This window comes from Rhopalosiphum padi, chromosome 2 (assembly GCF_020882245.1).
Source record: "Rhopalosiphum padi isolate XX-2018 chromosome 2, ASM2088224v1, whole genome shotgun sequence".
Classification (NCBI taxonomy): Eukaryota; Metazoa; Arthropoda; class Insecta; order Hemiptera; family Aphididae; genus Rhopalosiphum; species Rhopalosiphum padi.
In genome coordinates this window covers 11,123,446-11,146,508 of record NC_083598.1, presented here as the reverse complement: position 1 = coordinate 11,146,508, position 23,063 = coordinate 11,123,446, and the positions used below count along the sequence as shown (strand labels likewise).

Sequence of the window (23,063 nt, the reverse complement as noted above, 5' to 3'; positions counted from 1 at the left end):
CTAATCGAAATCGATTAAAAACAGATTTATCGATAATGGTCGTAATATTCACACTACTGAGAAATTAAAAAAAAATGTCAATTATAATAATAATAATAATAATAATTACTCAGTAATTAGAGACGAAATTATTATAAAAGTGATATTAATTAGGTAACACAGTAACTGGTCTCATTTTACTGCGGAACATATGGCACTATATTGTTTCATCCGACACGCCACGCGTTTTCGGCGTTTGTTTTAAGATTATCGAAAAATCAGCCTAAACGTTTTGCGATATTAAAATGAAATGACTTAAACAAGCTGTAATAAGAGCATTGTCGTGAAGTTATCACTGGTCTGCCACTCGCGCCGAGACGTGTTTAAACTCAAAATTTTGACGAACGACAAATGAATAAAATATATACGTGTAGTTACGTCAAATCACTCGCGGATCGGTTTTTGACAACGTATTTTTACGTGAAGGGTTAGCGCACGCGCGGGCTCGTTATTTTAGGAACTCTCGGCACACACGCACTGTCCACCTATAGATCCCCGACACGAGCACGTGGAAGCAGCAGCAGCAGCAGCAGCAGCAGCGGCGGTGAATGATCCAAGACGATTATCGTCTCGGTAGTATTAGTAGTCGTGATAGTCGTTGACGGTATAGGCGACCGGTGAACGACGATGGTTCGCCGCGTACCTTTTACAGTGACGACCGCAAATACGAACGTTAAGACGTAATAATAACGATAATAACAGTAATAATATTGTTATTATATCATCGATATTATTGCGTAATTTATTACCGAGAAATCGCTTGCGTTCTATTGATATTTTTCGATTTTTATGTGTTTTTTATACATATAAATAAAATATAATATTAACTCCGCTCGATGTGTGTTGTATCGATTTAATACCTTACGAAGATTATAACATTGTTTTTAATACCATTATCATGAACACGTTGCTCACGTGGGTTTTTGTTCTGTCGTTTAAGGGGGCCATACAAGAAATGAAAATCTACGCATCACCAGATTTCGCCGATATCCAGTGCACGGAACTTTTACAAAAGGTAAGTCGCCCGTTGAAATAGGTTGAAAACACGCTACATATTATACACGTGGTTTGATCGTATCTTCAGTCGGAAAGTCAAAGGTTACCGAGTTAACGAAAGACAATTATCTTAGTTGACTAAGTTAAGTCAACATTGATAACGTTAAGGTATAAGTATACATATATAGTTAACAATTTTAAATTTAACTATGCAAAGTTAAAATTATGGAAAATAATATTTACTTAAATCGGTCAAAAAAAAGTTAATAAATTCTTAATTTTTAATTCCTACATATAGCTATTGTGCTACTCTCATTTTTTTTTTAATGATAACTAAATATTCTACCAAAAATTCTTCCTATTGGTACTATTCCTTTTAATTACGCCCTAACTATAGTGATTTAATTAAAAATACGCTTGTATCAATTAAATTAACATCAAAATAATGAATATTTATTTGTTTTTAAAATGATTGTATACAGCAAATTAAATTAAATTACACCAAATTAACTGAACCTTATTACAATAGATCATTTAAATAGTTAAGTTAACAATAAAGTAATTAATCATGTAGTACTTTGGCTTTAACTATTTAATTAGTTAATACCTGTATTTTCGAATACGTATATAATATTATTTTGTTATGTACCAATCAATTATATAGGTACTTCTAGCGATTGCAAAGCACCAAGCAAAAGCCAATGAAAGTTCGTTGCAATAACTTTGTACGGTCAGCAAATGATTGAATTATGTACTTTATGATAAAAGTGATGCTTTTTTATGAGACTTATATACGCACAGATGTATATTAATTGAATTTGTTTTATGTGATTTGTTCATTTGAAAAGATATTTTAAAATTTTAAAATTTCAAAAAAATTTTGTTTCGATAAAATATGAATTCTTCGGTAAGTATAATATGGCCCAGTGAGTATAAGTATACAAACGTATAACAAACTAATTTAATTTGAATTAACTACTTAAAAATGGCTCGAAGGAGTTTTATTTTAAATTTATAATATTTATAAATATAATAATATATAGGTGGGTTTTTCACCCACCTTAATAGAACTAAACTTTTTTCTACAGCAGATTATTATTATTATATTTAACGTGTAAGACAGTTTTTTTTATACTTTTAAGTGCGTATACCAATAAAATGCACAAGTAAAAACTATAACGTTTCTACATAATATTATATACGCATAAATGATAATATTGAATAATTTAGACCGGAACAAAATATAATTTAATTTTATTCTGGGTCGGAATATACTGTTGTTTAGGTTTGTTTAGTTTTATGAATTCCGTGTTTTTAGTGTGTGACGAAATAATGTTGATATGACAACCCGATTACTGTATAACTATATTCGTTCAACAAAAAACTTTTACATACAATTTATTTTTTCCTTCGCCCTCAATCCTGTGAGCATTGAGACTACCGTCATACCCCGAACAATGTATACAGTTGAACCAAGTGAATGAAATTGATTTTATTCATGTTTTAAATGAGCTGATGATTACTTATGCCGAACAAAATAATAATTAATCTTCCGATGATCAAATTGTCTAGATTTAAACACGCTATAAAATTCGTATTGAATTTGTTTGTATATATATATACACTTTTTTTTTATTCGTTTACTAATTATAAATTAATTTATCAAGCTTTCCTAAAACGAATTTGTATGCGACTCATTATGTTCTGTATGAATGCGTTTTACTCGCTAGTTTATAATTATTAACAAATTATAAGGCACATAAATTGAATAATTTTTTTTTATTTTGAATACTGAAATATTTTGATAACGATTTAGCTATTATTATTGATAATTACATTTTAATCAATGGTTAATTGAACAAAGTAAATAATTTAAGTTTTGATAATAGTATGATCAATACATTATAATATTTTAAAAAATTATTATTTGAATTAAATTCTTAAAATAAATATATTTTTGATAATATTAGTTAATTAGCTTCAGCGAATGTTTCTATAAATAAATGAAATTTATGGAATAACACATAATTTTTGTTATAGCCGTTATAGGTTATCAAATTTAAGACTGCATAATACATTTTTTTTTATAATATACTCGTATTATAGTTATATGATATCATAATTTAGTCTTCATATAGTAAAGTAAAATTTACCCACAAATCCAATCCCAAAACATTAGTATTCATAAAATATCATTAAAATCAAATTCTTCATATTTAACGATGGCTTAAAAATGTCAGAATTTTCATTAGATACCATAAAATTAGTATTTTTATTATTCTTAAACTAAAATAAAAGTATCGTTATAAAGGTGAAATGGAAATATTATCAATTCATAATTTACCAAATATTTGTTAAAAAATATATATATTTAAAAGATAAATATTAAGACGCTACTATAAAATATCCAAAAATATATTTAATACCTACTAAAAATTAAACATTATACAAATTAAATTAATTTTCATTTATAATATGTATAAAATCATACTATTAAATCTCATAAAATATATAAATATATACACTTAAAATGTATTTATATATTTTAACTAGAGTTTTCACTCAATTTCGTAGTAAGTATATTTCTTGTTGCGAGTGTTGGAAATGAACGAAAAACGAACACTGCTAAAAATCCCTAGCGACCACCTTACCTAAGTCCTTACAATGCTCTGCAGGGTTTAGCTTCAACGCGCAAGACATTTTTAATAAGTAGTCCCATTGCGCCAAGTCAGCTGAACATTTGTTTAGATTCCATTACATGGGTTGTTTTCGGGGTTCACGTGGTTCAGACGTCTTATCGTTGTTTTAGTTGATTTATTTTTCTTCGTTTACGCGCCATCACCGTTATTCAATATGGGAACTCTATAAGAACATCGAAGAAACCTTTCATTAATTATTTTTTTATTATTATTAAAACTATATTTTCATAATAATAATTATATTATAATTTATAGTATTTTATTATATAAGCATAGGCGTTATACGAAAACCTGTTGGTATCAAATTAGTTGTATAATCTTCTTCGTATTTTTTTATTGATCTGAATATACTTTGACAGCCGAGGTCATTTGTAAAATGTATAGTATTGTAAATTGTAATCTTATATGCGTCTTAATTAAAATCATAGTGAGCACAAGAATGCGTTTCGTAACGATAACATGATAACGCGATTACACGTAAAACATAACATAATAAAGTTATCAAATTATGTTGTTTTCCAAAGTTGTTTTGAGTAAGTTGTTAATATTCAGTTGAAAAATTTAAAAACAATTTTTCTTTTATATTTACTGACCTTTATGTTTTCATTTTCAACCGTACAACAATTTTTTTATAGAAAAATTTCATGCATAAAGTATTTTTTTTTTACTTATATGTATAACCCGGACAGGGTAATTGCATAAAAAGTTTTCGGCCATATACATAAAGTCATGTGAAATTATTCATAGGATATGTTAACCTCGTAAAACATGGTATATCTATATTTTATATCGTCCAGTCACTTACACCGTCTATATTCTAATATTGTGTATTCCAATGTGATTTATTCTTGACATTAATTAACGCATAAAACCAATTAAATGTCCAAAAATATTTGGCGATGAATAAAAAAACGGTTCTATTTTGGCCGCGATCAATGGTAGATTTTCAATTACGATTTTTTTCACTTAACGAGAACCTTGAGAAAAGCTATTAAGGATCCAATTAAATGTGTTTAAAAGACATTCTGGTTATATATATTTTATTTTAACGCGACTCATTTTAAAGAAACTCTGCTTGAATTTGCTACGTTTAAGAAAAAATTGATTAAATATAACACCTGCGTTATTTTGCAATGTTTTTTAACGAAAACTCATCTTAATAAAGTAGGTACATCATATTATATTGGAATTTCCATGCAGAATAAAGTTAACCAGAGCGTCAAATCAAAGTACGTTAACTATATAAAACGAATGCAATGTCTAGTAAAAAATAATATTTTTCTTTAAATATGCCTAGAACATATCTTTGAAACATCATGTTTAAATATCAACTCATAATGATTTTCTTTGTAAAATGTCTTATAAGATATAGACCCGTAGTTATATGTAAATCATTTTTGTATTTAATTACATTTTTACTATTTTATCTTTGAAAAAAAATTGTCATGTTTTTCTACTGTAAAAATGTCTTTGATATGTACCATTTATAATATTATGTAAAAAATTAGTGATATTTGCTTGAACTATTTTCCAAGATATATTTATTTTATTTTCATTTTTGGAAACTATTTGATTGATTATTCTAAAAAAACTAAATTTGAATAGTTTTACTAAAATTAAAAACTTATAGATATTATGCTCAAATATATTTTAGTTCATTTAAATTATAGTGTATAATATTTTAAACATACTCCTGTTTTATTAAATAAAATATACAAACAATTTATTTTCATATTAATTATTAATAATTAATGTATCAAAGTCTATCAACACATTCAGCACTATAAAACACTTACTTTTATAATAAGTGTTATTATTATCACAGTTCTTATAATATTTCCTGTTGTTTTATATTTTAGTTTATTCAAGATTATATCAATTATTGTTTTCTATTGCATTTCATATTTTTAATCCTGTTTCTATGAATACAATTAAATTACCAGAATTTAATCCACTCAATACTCTAATTTTTACGTTTTATGTTTGTATATATTTTCCTTCCATTGTCCCATAAATACTATATGATCCATTCATAGAGAATAATATTTGACAAATAAGCTACACTCAAACCATTATTCATCTTATACAGCAATTTTAAATTATTCAAATTTAATAAACGTGTATATTATTTGGTGAAAAATATGTATGTTATTTAATATTCGGCCATAAAAAAGATTGAAACATAACGACTGACGAATACATCCAATCAGAGCACAGAAATACACGTATATTATAATATAGTTGCAGTATTATATTTGTTTCCTCGTGGGTCTGATAGTCCTCTCCCCTCTTCTAGTACATTGATTCTAATGTCAACATGATGATAGACGTGTCATACCTACTGTAACCAACTTCAGTCTTCTATTTCCATTCTTATCGATCGTACGTCATTCATCGATCAGGAATTTTCGTATATAGTCGAGGAAAGCGGATTTTTCGGATAGTATATGATGGAGAATGAAATATGGTAGTCATTAGCCAACCAATTTATGTAGGTTAACTAATACGAAATTCATCGAAGGAACAACGCGGGAGTAAAATATTATTATTATTATTTTAACTTAAATTAAATTACATAAAATCTATCAATAATTTTATTATAAGTGCATGTTTGAGGACTTACAAGCAACCACTCAGCGGCAGCAACTTACTGGCTAGAGAGGGAAGTAAAATATTATAATATATAATATCAAATCGATATACCCAACTAAAGATTTGTCAAGTAGTATTTTAATGTAATATAATATGTGTTTGTGATGTCATGTAATAATATTAGTGTGTACTGCTTTTTTTATAAAAACCCATTTTACTAGTGTGATTATAAACATTAGACTGTTTCGATCGTATTTTGGTTATAATTATAAGATTTTCTATCCAAAATTCATAGTAATGAATCAAGACACGTATTACCTTATTGATACAGTAGTTGCACGAAAACGACTCTTTAATCTTGTCAACTACCGACAAAAGATACATAATACAAAAATCACATATATTAAATGGCTAAATGTATAAAGTAAACTGCACAAATGACTATATGCGTACCTACACAACGGAGAAATAGTCTATTTATTATTCGTAGTGAAACTGTTTAAATTTCCACACCAACTTAAATGTTATATCGAATAACGAATTCCAGTAACTTTATTATTACTATTAATAGATATCTATAAGCTCATGTGGTATTTGAGGTATTACACGCAATGATGCGATTTTTTTTTCTGTGGTTTTCCGGTATAAGCCTAATCCACATATATTAGGTAAACATAATAATTATTATTAACCACAAATATTTGCAAACTAAACTATTACTATAAACGAATTCCGATGTGCCTAAATTGATCGTATTATATTGTCTTTATTGGATTTGAACTTTTAACATATATAAAAAAAATAATAAATTCACGATGAAAATATAATCATACTTTGGTGTCTACTCAGATTTCAGATTAAACTATAAAATTACCTAAAATTATAAAGCGTTTTACTTACCTTTAATTTTTCAGTATGATTTTTACGTGAATGTTCGAAACCGTGTTGAAAACAATGAGGTAATAATTTGATAATTTTCTGTTAGTTCGATATGCTATTAAATAATCATAAATTGTAATATGCATTAAAATAAATAAAACTTATTGAAATAGTTATTAAATACATTTAAAAAAAAAAAACTAAAATGTTTTAAGACTATTTTATAAGTAAAAATTATTTAACTGCATGTCTGATGTATATGCAAACGAATTTAATTTATAAACTACATAAATCGAAGAGTTCTTACAGTTGATTAATAGAATAATAAATTAAGTACAAATACCTATTGTCTATGAAACCGGATATTGCATAATATACTAAAAAGTTTTATTATTTTACATAATATTAAACCGTTTTTTTGTGCAAGATTATATATTTTAAGATTTTTTTTTCCGAATACCTGAAATAATGTAATCTTTTCATTAACAAAAGATTATTGAGATGGTTACGTAGGGAAATGTTCATAATAAATTAAGTGTATGAAAAATAATTTTTTTTTATAATTGTAACAATAGGTAATTTTTTGCAAATCTTGTGTTCTAATAATCACAATTTTTACAATGATAAATGATAATGCACTAAAATAATTATGTGGTACTTTTATTGTTTAAAATTAAGTTTATTAATAAAATTACTTTAAAGTGGATATTTTTTTAATTTGAATTAGGTAATTAATTAAAGAAAAAAATACAAAGGAAATTTTTTCAGGTGTATATAGTAAGCTTTGAATATATCTCATTATTGCGTAGATCCTAATAATATAAGATATAATAGATGACGTGTTAAATTTGAATTTAATAATAAATCATTGGCTATTGCATACGAATAACGATTCTGAGCAGACTATGTTTCGTCTTTATTCCTAAAGATATTTCACTATTTATTTGCTTATTAGTAATATAATAGAAGATGAAACTTATTTTTCCCATAATCATCGATTATATTATATTATACAGCAGATATATTATATTAAGCTTAAAAATAGTATGAATATTTCAATAATTGAATTGCATGTAGAAAAAAAATATAATTATACGTAAGTACCTATACAAAATATGTATTATATGTGCATAATTACGAATAGTTTCCAAGTCAATACGATTTTTGAATTACAACAAGCTAATTACATTATTTTTTATTCCAATAATCGACAAAATTATATGAAATACGTCAATTGTTCTTAAAAAAAATTACGTAGGTACATTGTATAACATACTTATTTTATTTTATATTCAATACCTTTAATTCCACAATGAACAACTTGAAAAATTTCGTATTCAATTGTTAAGCTTTTTACTGAAAAATAATTTAAAAAAAGTAAACATTTAAAATGTCTATAAAAATAAAAGAAAAAAAAAACTAAGTAATTAAAAAATATATAAAATTAAATATCATGTCTATAAAATGCTAATATAAAAAAAATTCATAATTATTTTTAAAATCTATATTATTATGTATTATATATTAATGAATAATGATGCTAATCCTGTAATCTAGTTTTTCAGTTGTTTTTTTTTAATATTTAAATTTAAAATAATTTAGAATTCGACTATATTTGATTACCTTAAGAGTCAACTATAATTGTTATTTATTTAAATGTCGTATATAAAATGGATAGTTTCTCAGAATCCGTTTATTTATCCTCTGTTGATTGGGTCAGAGGGTCTTTTATCATTGTTTATTAATTATCATCTCTAGACATTTAGTCATTCCATTATGTTAAATTATACAGGTTATAATCTCTTGGTGTAAATGTCACATTGAGGTTTAGTCGAGCATTGTTGAAAATTCATGATAACATTATTCTATATATTATCGATGTCTAGGGATCCGTCTTATATTAGCCTAATATAATGCCTAATACCTAATAGAAGTTTTTTATATGTCCCCCGGTTATAGACTAGTTTATAACAACTTTAAAAATTGTTAGACACATTTTATTTTATTTACACTATAATAAGTCATGATTAAAAAAAAAACATGAAATAATGTTGTTACTTGTTTTAGATACTAATATAGCATCACACGTCGGATCGAAATGTTTATTTTTTGATGTCCATTAATTATATTTAAAATGTTTCAGAAACATGAAAATAAACAACAGATTGGCATTCGGTGCACACATATGTTTTCCAAAAATAACATTTATAAATTATAGAGTCAACTTTTCTTAAAATTATATTTAATTATTCGGTATTTCGTTCACTGTCTGATCCACGCTCAATGTATCATGTTACATAACGTTGTAGTATAATAGTACATATCAAGGTGATTGGAATTTAAAATATTATTAAACAAATTTTAATAATAATTATGGAAGACTTTTGAAAATAATGATGTTAAAAGGATTATTTTCGTTAAGTACGATAATCGTAATACTTAAGTTGTCAGACGGAACTCCAATAGCAACTGACCCCTACACGAACTGAGTTGTTTAAATAATAATTATGGTAATTCGAGTTGCGCATCATAAGACTGCGTAGTTAAATTAGCGTGCCTTGTGCAACGGAACTCTATCCATCGGGGACGCTGTTTGTGGTTTTGCTAAGAAAGTACAAATTGGTGCATTACTACAACGATGAGATTAAAACCGTCTTGCGATCGAACATTTCTAACATTACCTAATGGTAATATATTACATTGTATAGTGCCTTTAAGAAACTCCTTTTACGCCTTCGGCACATCCACAAACGGTAATTTCAATTTTAAACTTAAACTCCGAAGTGTACGCTAAACAACTATTCGTGACGTAAAAATCAAAAGTGAAAGAAACTGTCGTCACATAACTTGAAAACTGCTAAGTTTTGATGAAAACAGAAAATGTAACGAAGAAATATATTATACAAGTGTCGGATAATTCGGGCCCTGAAATGCTTTGTTGTAGTTTTTTTAAAGAAGTATTTCGATACCTTCAGTTAAGTTGAACATTTCAAATTGTTTCGGATAAAAACATACTCACTGAGATCACATTACTAAAAATATATATATATTTACCATTAGGTACACAGCATTATATTGTAGCGAAACCTTCATAACAAAATAGTGGAAACACGAAATGGCTTTTTATTTTTTTAATGGAACGTATTTATTTCTCGATAACATATTAAACATGTTTACGTTAGACTTTGTAATAATCAAACGTTAGCGTTCCCATATTAAAGTATTTCTGATTAATTTTATTTCAATCCGATATACTACAGTAAAAAGGTAGATACATTTTAGAACTCCGTAAAAGCACAGAGACACGATGATACAATCATTAAACAATTTTTTTTATAAAGTGTTTTTTGTAATTTTATAAATGCATTTTAATATAATATACCTACAAATTGTAGCATTGGACTAACGAAATTTTGTTACGTATCATATTTAGTAGATTAGTAGATTGTAAATGAGATATAATCAATACATAATAAGTACCTAGCCAATTTTCGTGTACCTATAATAACTATACATAAACGTTTTAATTTTATCTTAATGTAGAATTTATTACTTTTAACCATTTTCAATATATCTTATCGTTCATAATTGTTAGATTTAAAAAAAATATATTTTTTTTTCAATTAATTCAATTAACTTATTACATTATTAATTTTAGTTCGTAAAATATATAATATATATGTAATACAATTAATTACACGTTTTAAATTAAAATAATACCTATTAATGTTAGTAACTTGATTAAAACCCTTTCCAGCCCAGTGATGATTTTATACATATATCAATATCATGATATTTAGCAATTTTTCTGTTTTTCTGTGATAACCATGGATTATTGTAAGTTGCTTAATTAAATAAAGTAATATTATTACTTATAACTGGCACCACTGTTATTTAGTGTATGATTTGATTTTCCCTCGAAAACAATCATTTCTTAACACTCCTTATTCAAAATACACAGCGTCCCAGATTTTGAAACTTTGGACACATTTTAAGGTAAGTAATTTTAATAATACATTAGAAAAAAAATAGTTCCGTTTCAATTAGTTGTTTATCTATCAGAAAATATTATAAACATATAATTTAGTTTATGTTTACGATTTTTACAAGGTCTTATATCATATGACTCAAAAAATTATCAATAGGCATATATGAATTATATCGTTTTATGTTTATTATTACGTAGACGCCCAATGATACTTTTATGCATCATAAATTTTTTTTTTAATGTAATTTGCCTATTTGTAAGGGGCAATGTTGCAAAATATTAGTTTATTGATGCCCAATGATTCATTTATACATCATATATTTTAATCATTATCTCTTAATTTAGCTATTAGAATTAAGGTTCAACCAAAAAAAAAAATTTTTAGTCAAAAATCATAAATTCGGGCTTGAAAGGGTTTTTTAATGATATAATATATTAATATTATGCCAATGTCAATGTTCAATACATTTTTTTTTCATTTGTTGAAGGTACTTATATAAATATTTTTTGTTTTTAGAAATGGTTAAATAATTTTCCTTATACATTTTGATATATTTTTATTTTCAATTATTATCCATACGGTTTTTTTTTTCTTTGATATTTTTACTTTTGGATATTTTTCTATATAATTTTAATTCCCCTCATTTATCGCTCTTTACGAAGGTTTACCGAGTAAAGTATGTTTTTTTTATGTTAATAATGAAATATTGACATAAATTACTTTGCACTTTTAAATTATTTTGGGGGTTAATGACGATTTTATGAGAAGGTCATATGGTTTACGACGAGTAAATTGTATTATTTTGTTTCTAAAACGGCAAACGAAAGAGGTGTAAACGGTATTCATTTAAGATGTGCGATTAGCGAATGGTGCACGGGCCTCGGAATTGCGGTTGCGTTTACTGTGAAATTAATCTCCATGTCTTTCGGATGCAATTTGGTAAGACGAAGAGCTTTCGCCTTAACTCGACCCCCAAACATTCCCACTTCCCGGCCACAGAGTAATCCGAAATTTCTGTAACCGCGTAATTAGATGTTCCGGTAAAGTATTCCGGACATCTTGGCAGACGCGAACGACATGTATCTGTTGTTGTTAATTGGACAAACGAATACGATTAATGAACAGAAATAAATCAGCTTAAACAACATAATAATAATTTATGAAGAACACGTGTGTGGAACGTGCTTTAAGTGTTTTTCATTATCGTGTTTATCGAAAACAAAAAACAATTCGTACAATGAAATCGCACTGTGGAAAAAGATGTAACTTCTTATACCGTACAATATCATCAAACGATTGATTTCATAAACGCCTATTTCAGTGGAAGTAAATTGAGTCGTAATGTTGTTATATGTACAATATATTGAGAATGATTGTTACAGAGTTTAACTGTGTAGAAATATTGGATTCATGTCATGACGTGGTAATTCAATTTTATTAAAATATAAATATAGTTCGTAACAATGTAACATATAAATAGAATGTTATATTATAATATGGTATGATATTAAAATCGAATACGATCATTCAGTCGTTCATAAATACGAGTACATGTTTTAAATTTTACAACGGTTATATTACTCCCAATATTTGATAACAATATACGATTTCACATATTTTTTGTTGTTGTTTTGTTAGAGTGATTTGTATACCTACCATTACAATAGGTACATAAATATTACCGAAATACATTGGCCATTAACAATATTTATTGTTTGTGCATTCGGCGTAATAAATTTAATTTCTCCTGAAAATAATTTCTTATCGAAATCCGAAGAGATCTTAATTAAACTGCATTAGTATATTAAGTTATTTAAAGAACGATACTTTTGTATCCTTGGGTGAAAGATATATATCCGCAAAATAAAACATCACTGTGAAAAATTCAAACTTAGCTTTTGTGTAAAAACTTTTCACTTTGAGTGCCGAACCGACGAAACGCCGCACAATAAATATCCATCGGACTCTTTTACAGTTTGAAACAATTGGTTTGTGATTTGAGATATGAAGGTCCACAAACAAAGGGAAATAACCCCAGAAAGGACTTTTATGGAATTCATTCGAGTTGTTGACCAATTTAAAACAAGTTAACTCAAAAAGAACTTAGTCAACTCTTTCGCTCCTAAAATTAGCCTTTGGTTGATCCAAGATTATAAAACTTAAATAAGAAAAGTACTGTCTCTTTTATACAAAACACTTAGATAACACATTAATTTATTTAATTTGTGAAAGATATGAAAGTTAACATTTTTAAGTGAAAATGAGATTACGAAATTATAAAACTTATCACAGAAAAACGAAACTAATAATAAACATAACTCTAATATTCAATATTTTAGACAAAATTTGTTGAATCCCTAAAGTAGCTTTTTAATATTGTTCTTAGAGATTTTAGTGAATTAATCAGAATTATAAATATAATATTTTCATACAAAATTCTACGCCAGGAAAACTAATTTGTTCTGACTATTCAAATGCATAGTATGGTGTTAAGTATATTTATATTTTAAGAGCTTTTGAGTGATAATATACAAATTGTATGATGGACGAATAATAAGCAAGAATACAAAATGTAATAAAGTAAGTGCATTATATTTTAAATGTTGAATACGTTTGAAAATAATATTATTGATGATTAAGAAATATATTAAAAGTAATGTACGACTGCGTAATTAATATTGATTCTGTAAAAGTTAGGTATAAATTACAATTAATTAAAGGTAATACATTAACATTTCATTTGTTTTTAGCAATATTTATATGAGTATAAAATAAATTAAATGATTAAGCATATAAAAAATAAAATTAGGTATATATTAATTATCTATTTTTACTATACGTAAAAATTAAATAATTGTTATGATACGCATATTTTATTAAAATAAATATGTAAACAAATTAATTAAAATTTAAGTAATACCTTGGATTGTGCACATAATCAATTTCTCTTATTACTTCAGCTTTTAAAACTGCGCGTTTTATATCTAACTTTTAATCAATTTAAACAATTTTAATTAGATACAGTAAAAAAAATGTAGATATAATATAATGTAACAGCATTATCTCATATCAGTTTAAAATTGAAATCAAATTTGATTAGAACGTGTTTTATTTGAGTAAACGTGATTGAAAGTAACGTTATTATTGAATTCTATAAAAATAGAAAATCTCTTTACATGAAGGCAATTAAACAATAACCATATAAAGCAATAGACGTTTTCGTAAAATACAAATACGAAGGTCATAATAAGGTCTAAAATCGGTATGTAAAATATAATTTTATTTTATTTTTTTTTTGTTATATTTTATCGATTTTATGTAATTCAAGTTGCTATATGTAGTGAAAAATCTGATGAGCGATTATTGTCAGTAGTTTGATGAATCGTCGTACAATATTATCTTATATTTTATTGCTCAGATTACTATCGATGTTTTATTTTTATCATTTTACGTACAGGCTAGGCTTGACGTATTGTAATCATAAAATAATATTTTGACAGTCTTAGATTTTTTTTTTTATATATATAATAGGTAATGATATGTATACTAATTTAGTATAGGTTATACAAATATAATACCTATTATACAATATCATGAAGTGAATACAAAATTATTAAAAAAACAACATTTCAATCTAATTTATATTATAAAGTTCAGTACTTTAGGATGCGAAACACAGTCTATACAGTATACACTATACAGTCTATAATACTATTTATGAATTCTAATTAAATAGATTTCAGTTTAAAAAAGTTTAAAAATGATATAATAATTATGTCACGTTAATAACAGTTTAGAAATTATATATTACGACGCTCAAAATTTGTAAATCAAAATTAAACATTTTGTGAAAAAAATATAATCAAATTTATTTAAAACGACAAAACGACTTAATCACTATTGTTTTAAATATGAGACTTTTCGCAAATAAATAGCAATAGTCATAACTCATAGCACACAACCACGATTTTGTTATTGTAAAAATGAATTCATCTGTACTATAATCCAATTTATGTAAGCAATGAAAGTTAAATCATTTTTATATTTTTATTGAACAAAGAAATGTTGAACTGTATACAATATAACTTTAAATTGTTATTATGTAGACCAGTAGACCATTACAAATTCCAATGCTATTAATACGTGTTCTGCGCGTTATTTTATTATTATATAGTTGATGATTATTGTCATGTTATTGGTTACTGCGACTACGTTTTGAATTTAAGTGTTTTAATAATATGAACCAATTTCATAAAATTATTCAAATTAAAACATTAAAAAAAAATTAAACTACTATGTGTATATCTATAGAAAAAAATATAAATTCTTTTTCATCTAATAACAAATGAATGTGGTATTTTGCAAGTATTAGTATCGTAATAAAAAAGTTAAAAAGTTTGTTTAATGTACTTCTAACTACAATTATTAATAATAATATAATAGTATGTAATAAACAAAGTTTGTATTTTCCTATAAAACTGCCGTATTATATTTCTTTCAGTTAACTATTAATAACAGGTACCAAATTGTGTGCAAAACGTCGTAAATTACATTCTCTTTACTACCCTTTTAGATTAAGTTATAAAACCAACACATATAATGCGTAAAAAGACTTAATAATTTAAAAACCTATTCTTCATGCATAATTCATGATATTTCTAAATGTCTGATTTGAATTGTTATTAATCGCATATTAAACTCAAATACTTGACTTACATATTTTAACTTTATTAGGCTGTTAAAAAAGTGTATTTATACGTCGTTATACGGCAATTGCACAGAAAAAGAGGATAAAAATAATTTAAACCAATCCAAGCTACCTGGTAAGGTATACGGTTATATAGTATTGTATAAGGACTAAGAAACTGTTTTTTACTTAACTTACTAAAAAAAAAAAGTACGTGGTGATTGCTGACATCGTACGTGCAGTCGCAAGCAAATCGTATGTATGACAACTTGTACATGCGATATTAGAAACACTACATGAATAGAAATTATTTCGGAAACTGAATGACTAAGGGCCAATAACGTTTGAAGGATGACGGACGTATTTCCCTTGATATTTCGTTTATTTGCATTTCAACAGTTTTTATTTTTATTTTTAACGAACGACAACAAAATCTCAATTAACTAAGAAATACACCTATATATTACTCTCAAACACAGTTATACAATGCTTTTTATAATATTAAACACTCAACATTAACCATATATTTTTCTTACACTATTTGAGGTCATTAAAGACTAACATTTTTCAAAAACATACATTTTTACTATTATTCATCTATTTATATAATTCAGGTTTTCTAATAACTATAAAACCGCACCATGAAATTTGACATCATTGGAGACAAAAAAAAAAAATAATAATATGTTTATTGAAAATTGAAATAACTCAAGAGTGAAATTCAAAATCGATATGAAAATATACGTCTTGCTCTTCGTGAAAAGTGTGATATCCATCTGTAATGCACTAATGTAACTAACCTTCACTTTGTGAACGGGACTTCTCTCCTCTATGCAGTGGTTCCTAGTGAAAACAGTAAAATAGTATGGTCCGGTCGGATTGATGTCGAGTAAAAAGGTTGTATACCGCAAAAAGTTTCTCTATGGAAGGGATATGCCCGCCCCGACGACAGACCGCTTCATGGCTTTACAACTAAAACACCACACTACACAGTACTCGCTTATAGAAGTGATTAAATCTTCAACTGAGTTGGTAAAATTAATAATTTTCTACACTTTTTTAAAACAGAGTCATGGGTTGTACATTTTGATCATAAATATTATCTCGGTTTTTATTTAATTCTGATATAATTATATTAATTTCAAAAATCTCTATATACAATTTAACACATATTTATTATATTTATATCGGTCTTTTTTTATTTTTTTGAACCTTTGATACTTTTAATTTGAATCGAGAGATGAAACCATGGTATGAATATCGGTTTGAGTATATAATTATAACATCGTTTTTACTTTGAGTTTGTAAATTGCAATGCTTCTTAATAAAATATCTGACAAAATCCTGGAATCAGTTATAGGAAATACGTCTCACTTTGAGTGATAAATATCGTCATGTCGTGATATGATATTGGATCTTAGCAATCGATGAAAAATCATATTATCGTTTGAACAAAGATTTTATACTGCAGCATTCGATATAATCGTGATAACGCGATATGTTTTACTTCTCGAGTACTTCTTGTGCTGAGAAAACATAAACATTGTTAAGAAAATTGAAAAACGATTTGTATAAAGTATTGGTATATCTAGACACGATCTTCTAGAATTCCTACGTCCAAAGTAACCACACTAAACTATTTTAGCGCTTTTTCTATACTCGGTAAATCGTATAGAAAAATATAAATTAATCTAATTTAAAAAAAAAACATTACAAACTTATAGCATAACATTCCTCGGCTGACTAGCGGAATTCAAAAACTATTAGTGATAGCTAATCGATGACGACTACAATTATTATTGCTGTACGTAGTCGATTAAATAATAATAAAATAAAGAACCGTAGGTATTTTTACTAGAGAATTTAATATGCACGTTTCATCAACCCTGTGTAAATATTTTTCTAAGAGCTCTATCGTAAATGGAATTAAAAACATTTACATCTTCTTGACGATACGTTTTTGTTTATTATTTTTTTTTTTTTTACGGTGAAATTCAAATTTAGAACAAACATCGGTAGGCGCGTTCTGCTGTCTGGCGCGCACCGGCACGGGCGGGCGTATCGGGGATCGTCATCATCCGTCAACACGAGGTGATAATCGTTCGTGTGTACACCGCGTGTATAATCTACTTAATTTAAAAATCTCATCGCCTCGGACGGCATGCACGCGTATTATTATTATTATTATTATTATTATTATTACTATTACAATGTTTGACAAGAGCGTCCCTTTCGACAGGTAAAAATTATAAACCATTTCCTGCGGGCGTGTCCGGCCAATCGCCATTGCTGGCCGTGTATGATAATAATTTAACTAACCACGCGTGTTCCCAGTGGGATGTATAACGACTGTTACTGCCGCTGACAGAGACCAACGGTGTTACACGTCTGCTGCGTAATATACGTATATTATTTGTATATTGGCGGGTAAGCGTCTTCAATATTTACCGAAATTACGGTACCGTCGAAATATTATGATCATCGACTAAATTATTTAGCGATTGGTCTATACAATGTGGAACATGCATTGCTCCGGATGTGCCTCAAATTCGTCCGATACCTACTTCATAACCCGCTACACGAGTTGTTCACTCACTGTTCTCTTTTTTTTTTTCAACCACTGTTCAATCGAATTCCATTTGTTTGTGTTTATTGCGGTAGGTTTTTATTCACTGATAATATTTTATATTTAATAATATTATACCGTGATAAAATTTGAATTTCATTTTTTATTCAATGCGTAAGGTATATTCACGATGGAAAGATAATATGTATGGCGTGTTATGTAATACTATAAACTGAAGTAATATTTATTGGTTATTAAACCCTTTTTCTTTTTGGGTGAAACTCAAATAGAATAAAACATATCAGCAAGCAAACTACAAACTAAAGTAAATATAGGTCAGTTCGGTATATTTTCGTCAGTCAAATTGCATTAACTAAATTGAATTAAATAATTTCTATTATATGTACTATTCACTATAATCTTACAAGATTTCTTATAGGAAAATCAAAACTGTTTTAAATATATTGTGTCTAATCTAATGCAATGCACCTAATCTAATGCAACGCAATGCAACACGCATGCCAAATGTATTTTAACCTGAAATATTTAACAAATGTATTTCTCGTTCAATTTTTTGCATTAATTAATATTGTTTTTATGTTTTCAACAATGGACTTTCACTGTTTTGGTGTTTAAAAACCTTTTTGAAATAAATACAATTAAACAGTTGTTAAATTTAGGTGTGACTAAAACAAAAATCTCAATATATTTATATAAACATCATAGTATCATACACATTCATTATTTTATTATACGACTTAGTAATTAAAACTGACGATTACATTCATATTATTACACAATATGTGCCAATTTTTACGAGTATTAAAACATTTACATTTTTAACAATGGACGTTCAATATGGATCAGAACATCTGGCAAATACAAATCGTACTTTAATTAGTTAGCAATAATAATATAATATATTTTACGTATAAAGTTTTGAATTATATGTTTTTATGCTAATGGTTTGCACAATACGTTTAAACATATATGCATTTTTGTACTCTATCATTAACAGTGACCAGACGCATACATCTAATTTCCATTATGTGTTGAAATTATGTTTTCTGATGACCTGATGACACCTCAAAATAAATCATGAATCCTAAAACGAGCGACGGAAAGTACAAAAGTTCATAAAATAATATAAATGACTGTACTCTAAATTTTCATTAAAACGATAGTAGATATCTGTAATACAGAAATGGTTATGGAGATTTTGTTTATTCATCAACGAAATGTCTACGAAATACATTTCGTAGAAGATAATTAATATGACTATTGTACCTATGTGATAATGCTTCGCTTAGCGCATTTTATTTAAGTGGCTATAGAAATACAAAATATATAGTATTAAAACTTTATTTGGGTGCATAAGAATAATATATAAAATAATATATATATATATGAATAAATAGGTACTAGTTATTACTTATTTAATCTATCCTATAAATTCCAAGTTAAATAATATTATGTATTTGCAATTTGCGTACAACTAGAAAATTAAATCACACAAAATAATAATATTAATAGGTAACATAATTATTTGTAAAATTTACTACTTTTTTAATACAATAATTTTAATAGTATAATACATCAAATATATAATCTATATAGAAATAAAATATTATGGTCAAAATATATAATAGTTACATAAAAAATTCCAGTTATTCAATTTTTTCATATCAAACATAATATTTAATAACGCTTACAGTGATAATCATGTCGTTTCCTTCACACGCATAATCATATTGTCACTATAAACATGGCTTTCTTGTATATTCGCCCTCTCATTCTCCAAAAAATATATAATTACATGGATCGAGTATTTAGTCTTACAAACTATTGTGTGAGTACAAGTTCTTATTAATATATCATATTATATGCCATTGCAGCTACTAAATATATTATCTAACGTTACAAAAAATTATTTTAAACGCAATTTTATTTAAAACAAATGCATACAATGTGATATAAATTTCTGTAGTTAAAAAAATTAAATGGCTTTAATTATTGATCAACATTTTATTGAAAACAAACCATTATACCGAGTAGTTAAGCGATTAAACAATGGGATGAACAAATTTTATATAAAACGAAACAATTTATTGAACTTTAAGTATATTTTAGCTATAATATTTTATTTCTTTTAAGTACCAATACAAAAAATAAATAAATTAAACATTAAGTCAACGACGTTATAAATTATAGCTATACTTTGAACACTATGCATACTACTATGATATTGCTATGATAGTGTATGTATATAAAGCAGCTCAATAAATTATATAATATTATGATTTCTCGAGCACTACTCAGAATTCTTGAAGTTTGATTAAAATGTATTGTATTCAATTTACTGATGTATTTGTTTCTATTTGGTCCGAACTACAAAACCCTTGCAAAACGTTTAACATATTAAGCGTTCGCCGAGAACAGTTTTGATAACACATTATACTATAGCACAAACGTTGCTCTTGGCAGAAATCTAAAACTAAGAGATTGGTTATTGAATTAACTTCAATGGCGTCTAGGAGGAATATTCCGCATCCAATTATATTTGTTTACTCATTGCATTATACTTATCGTACAGCTATGACTTGTGCCTACCTCCCATGCCGTATTCCTCGACCAGCTTTGAAATTAATTTACTTTGAAACTCTTGGTGCATTTAATATTACTTCATTAGTTATGTGTGTGTCCGCGATAGAAGATTACTTAAGTACATTATTACACTATGTGCTACGAATAAACAACTATAAATGTGTTAGGTACGTTGGAAAATTATAAAATATACAAGACGTGCGCTGCACACATGTGTGCATTTCAACGCGTTTCATAGCTGAATTAATTTTAGATTCCAAGCGGAACAAGGGAGCTATTGGTTTTACGGTGATGGCCAAGATGTGTGCGTTTTTGGGGCAAAATGTCTTAAGCACCACTTTTATAGTTTAATCGTAACGTTATTTATGCTGTATTACATACGAATTCTACTTTAAAAAATACCAATTTTTATTCGATTTTCATAATCATTTTTGAGAAAATTCACATTGAAAAAATGTAAAGAGTTTGTTTCTAAGTACCTAAATCTTGGAACATTTATTTGAAATAATTGAACAATTTAAATAGAATAATAATAAATAGTTAAGGCTTAAAAATTACCTTTACATATCACGGACAAGGTTCTTTAAAAGTAGTTCTTACTGACACTCAGGGAGTCATCTAAAGCGTTTTTTTTAACATTGTTTATAATATTGAGAAATTAGAAGACATTTTTTTGTACTCTGTTGAAAATAAGTTTTTTTAAATAATATTTCGAACTTTGAAGTCTAACATAATGCTTCTTGAATTTCCAGAACATGTTGTGGTAGAACATTATTGTGGTCTAGATTGACTCGTTCCATTTAAAATTAAATGTTGATAATATTAAAAATTGTAAAATTTGTATAATAAAATTATTAATTATTACATTATATTTTTTGGTAATTTGATAAAAATTTGACATTTTTGTATAATATTTTTTTGAGATATAAATTGCTAATCATTTTTCTGATAACTACTTTCTCCGGGTATGTTTAGGGTGGATTTTATCTCATCATCTGAATCTCTACGGTAGTAGGTTTTTAGGCAGGTAAGGTAAGTTATTTGTTAATATTGTCTCGTATTGTCGGTACATATAATATATATAAATACAATATACATTTCTAATCCACTAGACGCTGCGATGGAAATGGTTGAAATAAGTGTAACAGGCCGTTGTTTTCCTCGGGTATCCAATTGCACGTGATCGAACTGCAAAAACACTGAGCACTCGGATTGTTCTTTATTCTTAATTGTCGGATGTTCGTCGGAAAAGAAGTGTATTGGGAAAACTCGTTCGGGTACCGAACACGGGCAGTGCAACTGAATACCAAATGAGAGTTCATTTACCTGAATTATTTTTATCGTACGCCGACGGTGAGCTTCGATACAATAATAATTATCAACGTAATTCTCCGTGCGGAATGATTGCCAATAACAAACATACGGAAAAACGCCGATCAGAGAGAACTGTGTATCTACCTACGCCTCAGTATATTTTATAATTCAAACGAAAATTGTTTTCAATTTTGTGAGTGGTTTTTAATAATCATCTACATTATGTATAGCACAATGCTATACGATAATGATAATAATAATTGTTATTATTATAATATAAATAACATATTCGACTATATTATAATTTATTAGTACACGGTAGAAATGGTGTTGGATAGTAACCAAAACGTAAGAGATTTAATTTTTAAATCGATACGTATATTATATGGGTAACGATTAAAACCAATAGTGATTTATACATTTTTTCATAACATTTACAATATTTACATTTACAATGTTTTCTCATTTACAGTATTACCAAGTACGTTACGATACCGCGTTGCCCATAAATAGGGGTATTACGCAGGTTTGTACAAATGTATAATATTATGATGTCATAAACAGCCGCATTAGCTTAGAGAATGAACCCCATTTACGTATTTTTGAAATTTTACGCCGATCGTTACGGAGCGTGTTAGTACGAGTGTCTTGTGTTCATTTCCAAACAGTAAAAATAATCTACTGACACACCAATTATA

The 23,063-nt window shown here is 26.9% G+C and overlaps 1 protein-coding gene across 2 annotated transcripts in view; it reads left to right on the top strand.

Moving 5' to 3' along the window:
- LOC132918891 (collagen alpha-1(XVIII) chain) overlaps positions 1–23,063 on the top strand; it is a 233,862-nt gene that overhangs the window by 130,127 nt on the left and 80,672 nt on the right. Inside the window, exon 5 of one of the 2 annotated variants that reach the window (XM_060980235.1) lies at positions 980–1,054. The exons of the other annotated variant lie outside the window; for it this stretch is intronic. Coding sequence (XP_060836218.1) covers positions 980–1,054 — 75 coding nt within the window. The remainder of the gene's footprint in view (positions 1–979; positions 1,055–23,063) is intronic. 2 annotated transcript variants of the gene reach the window in all.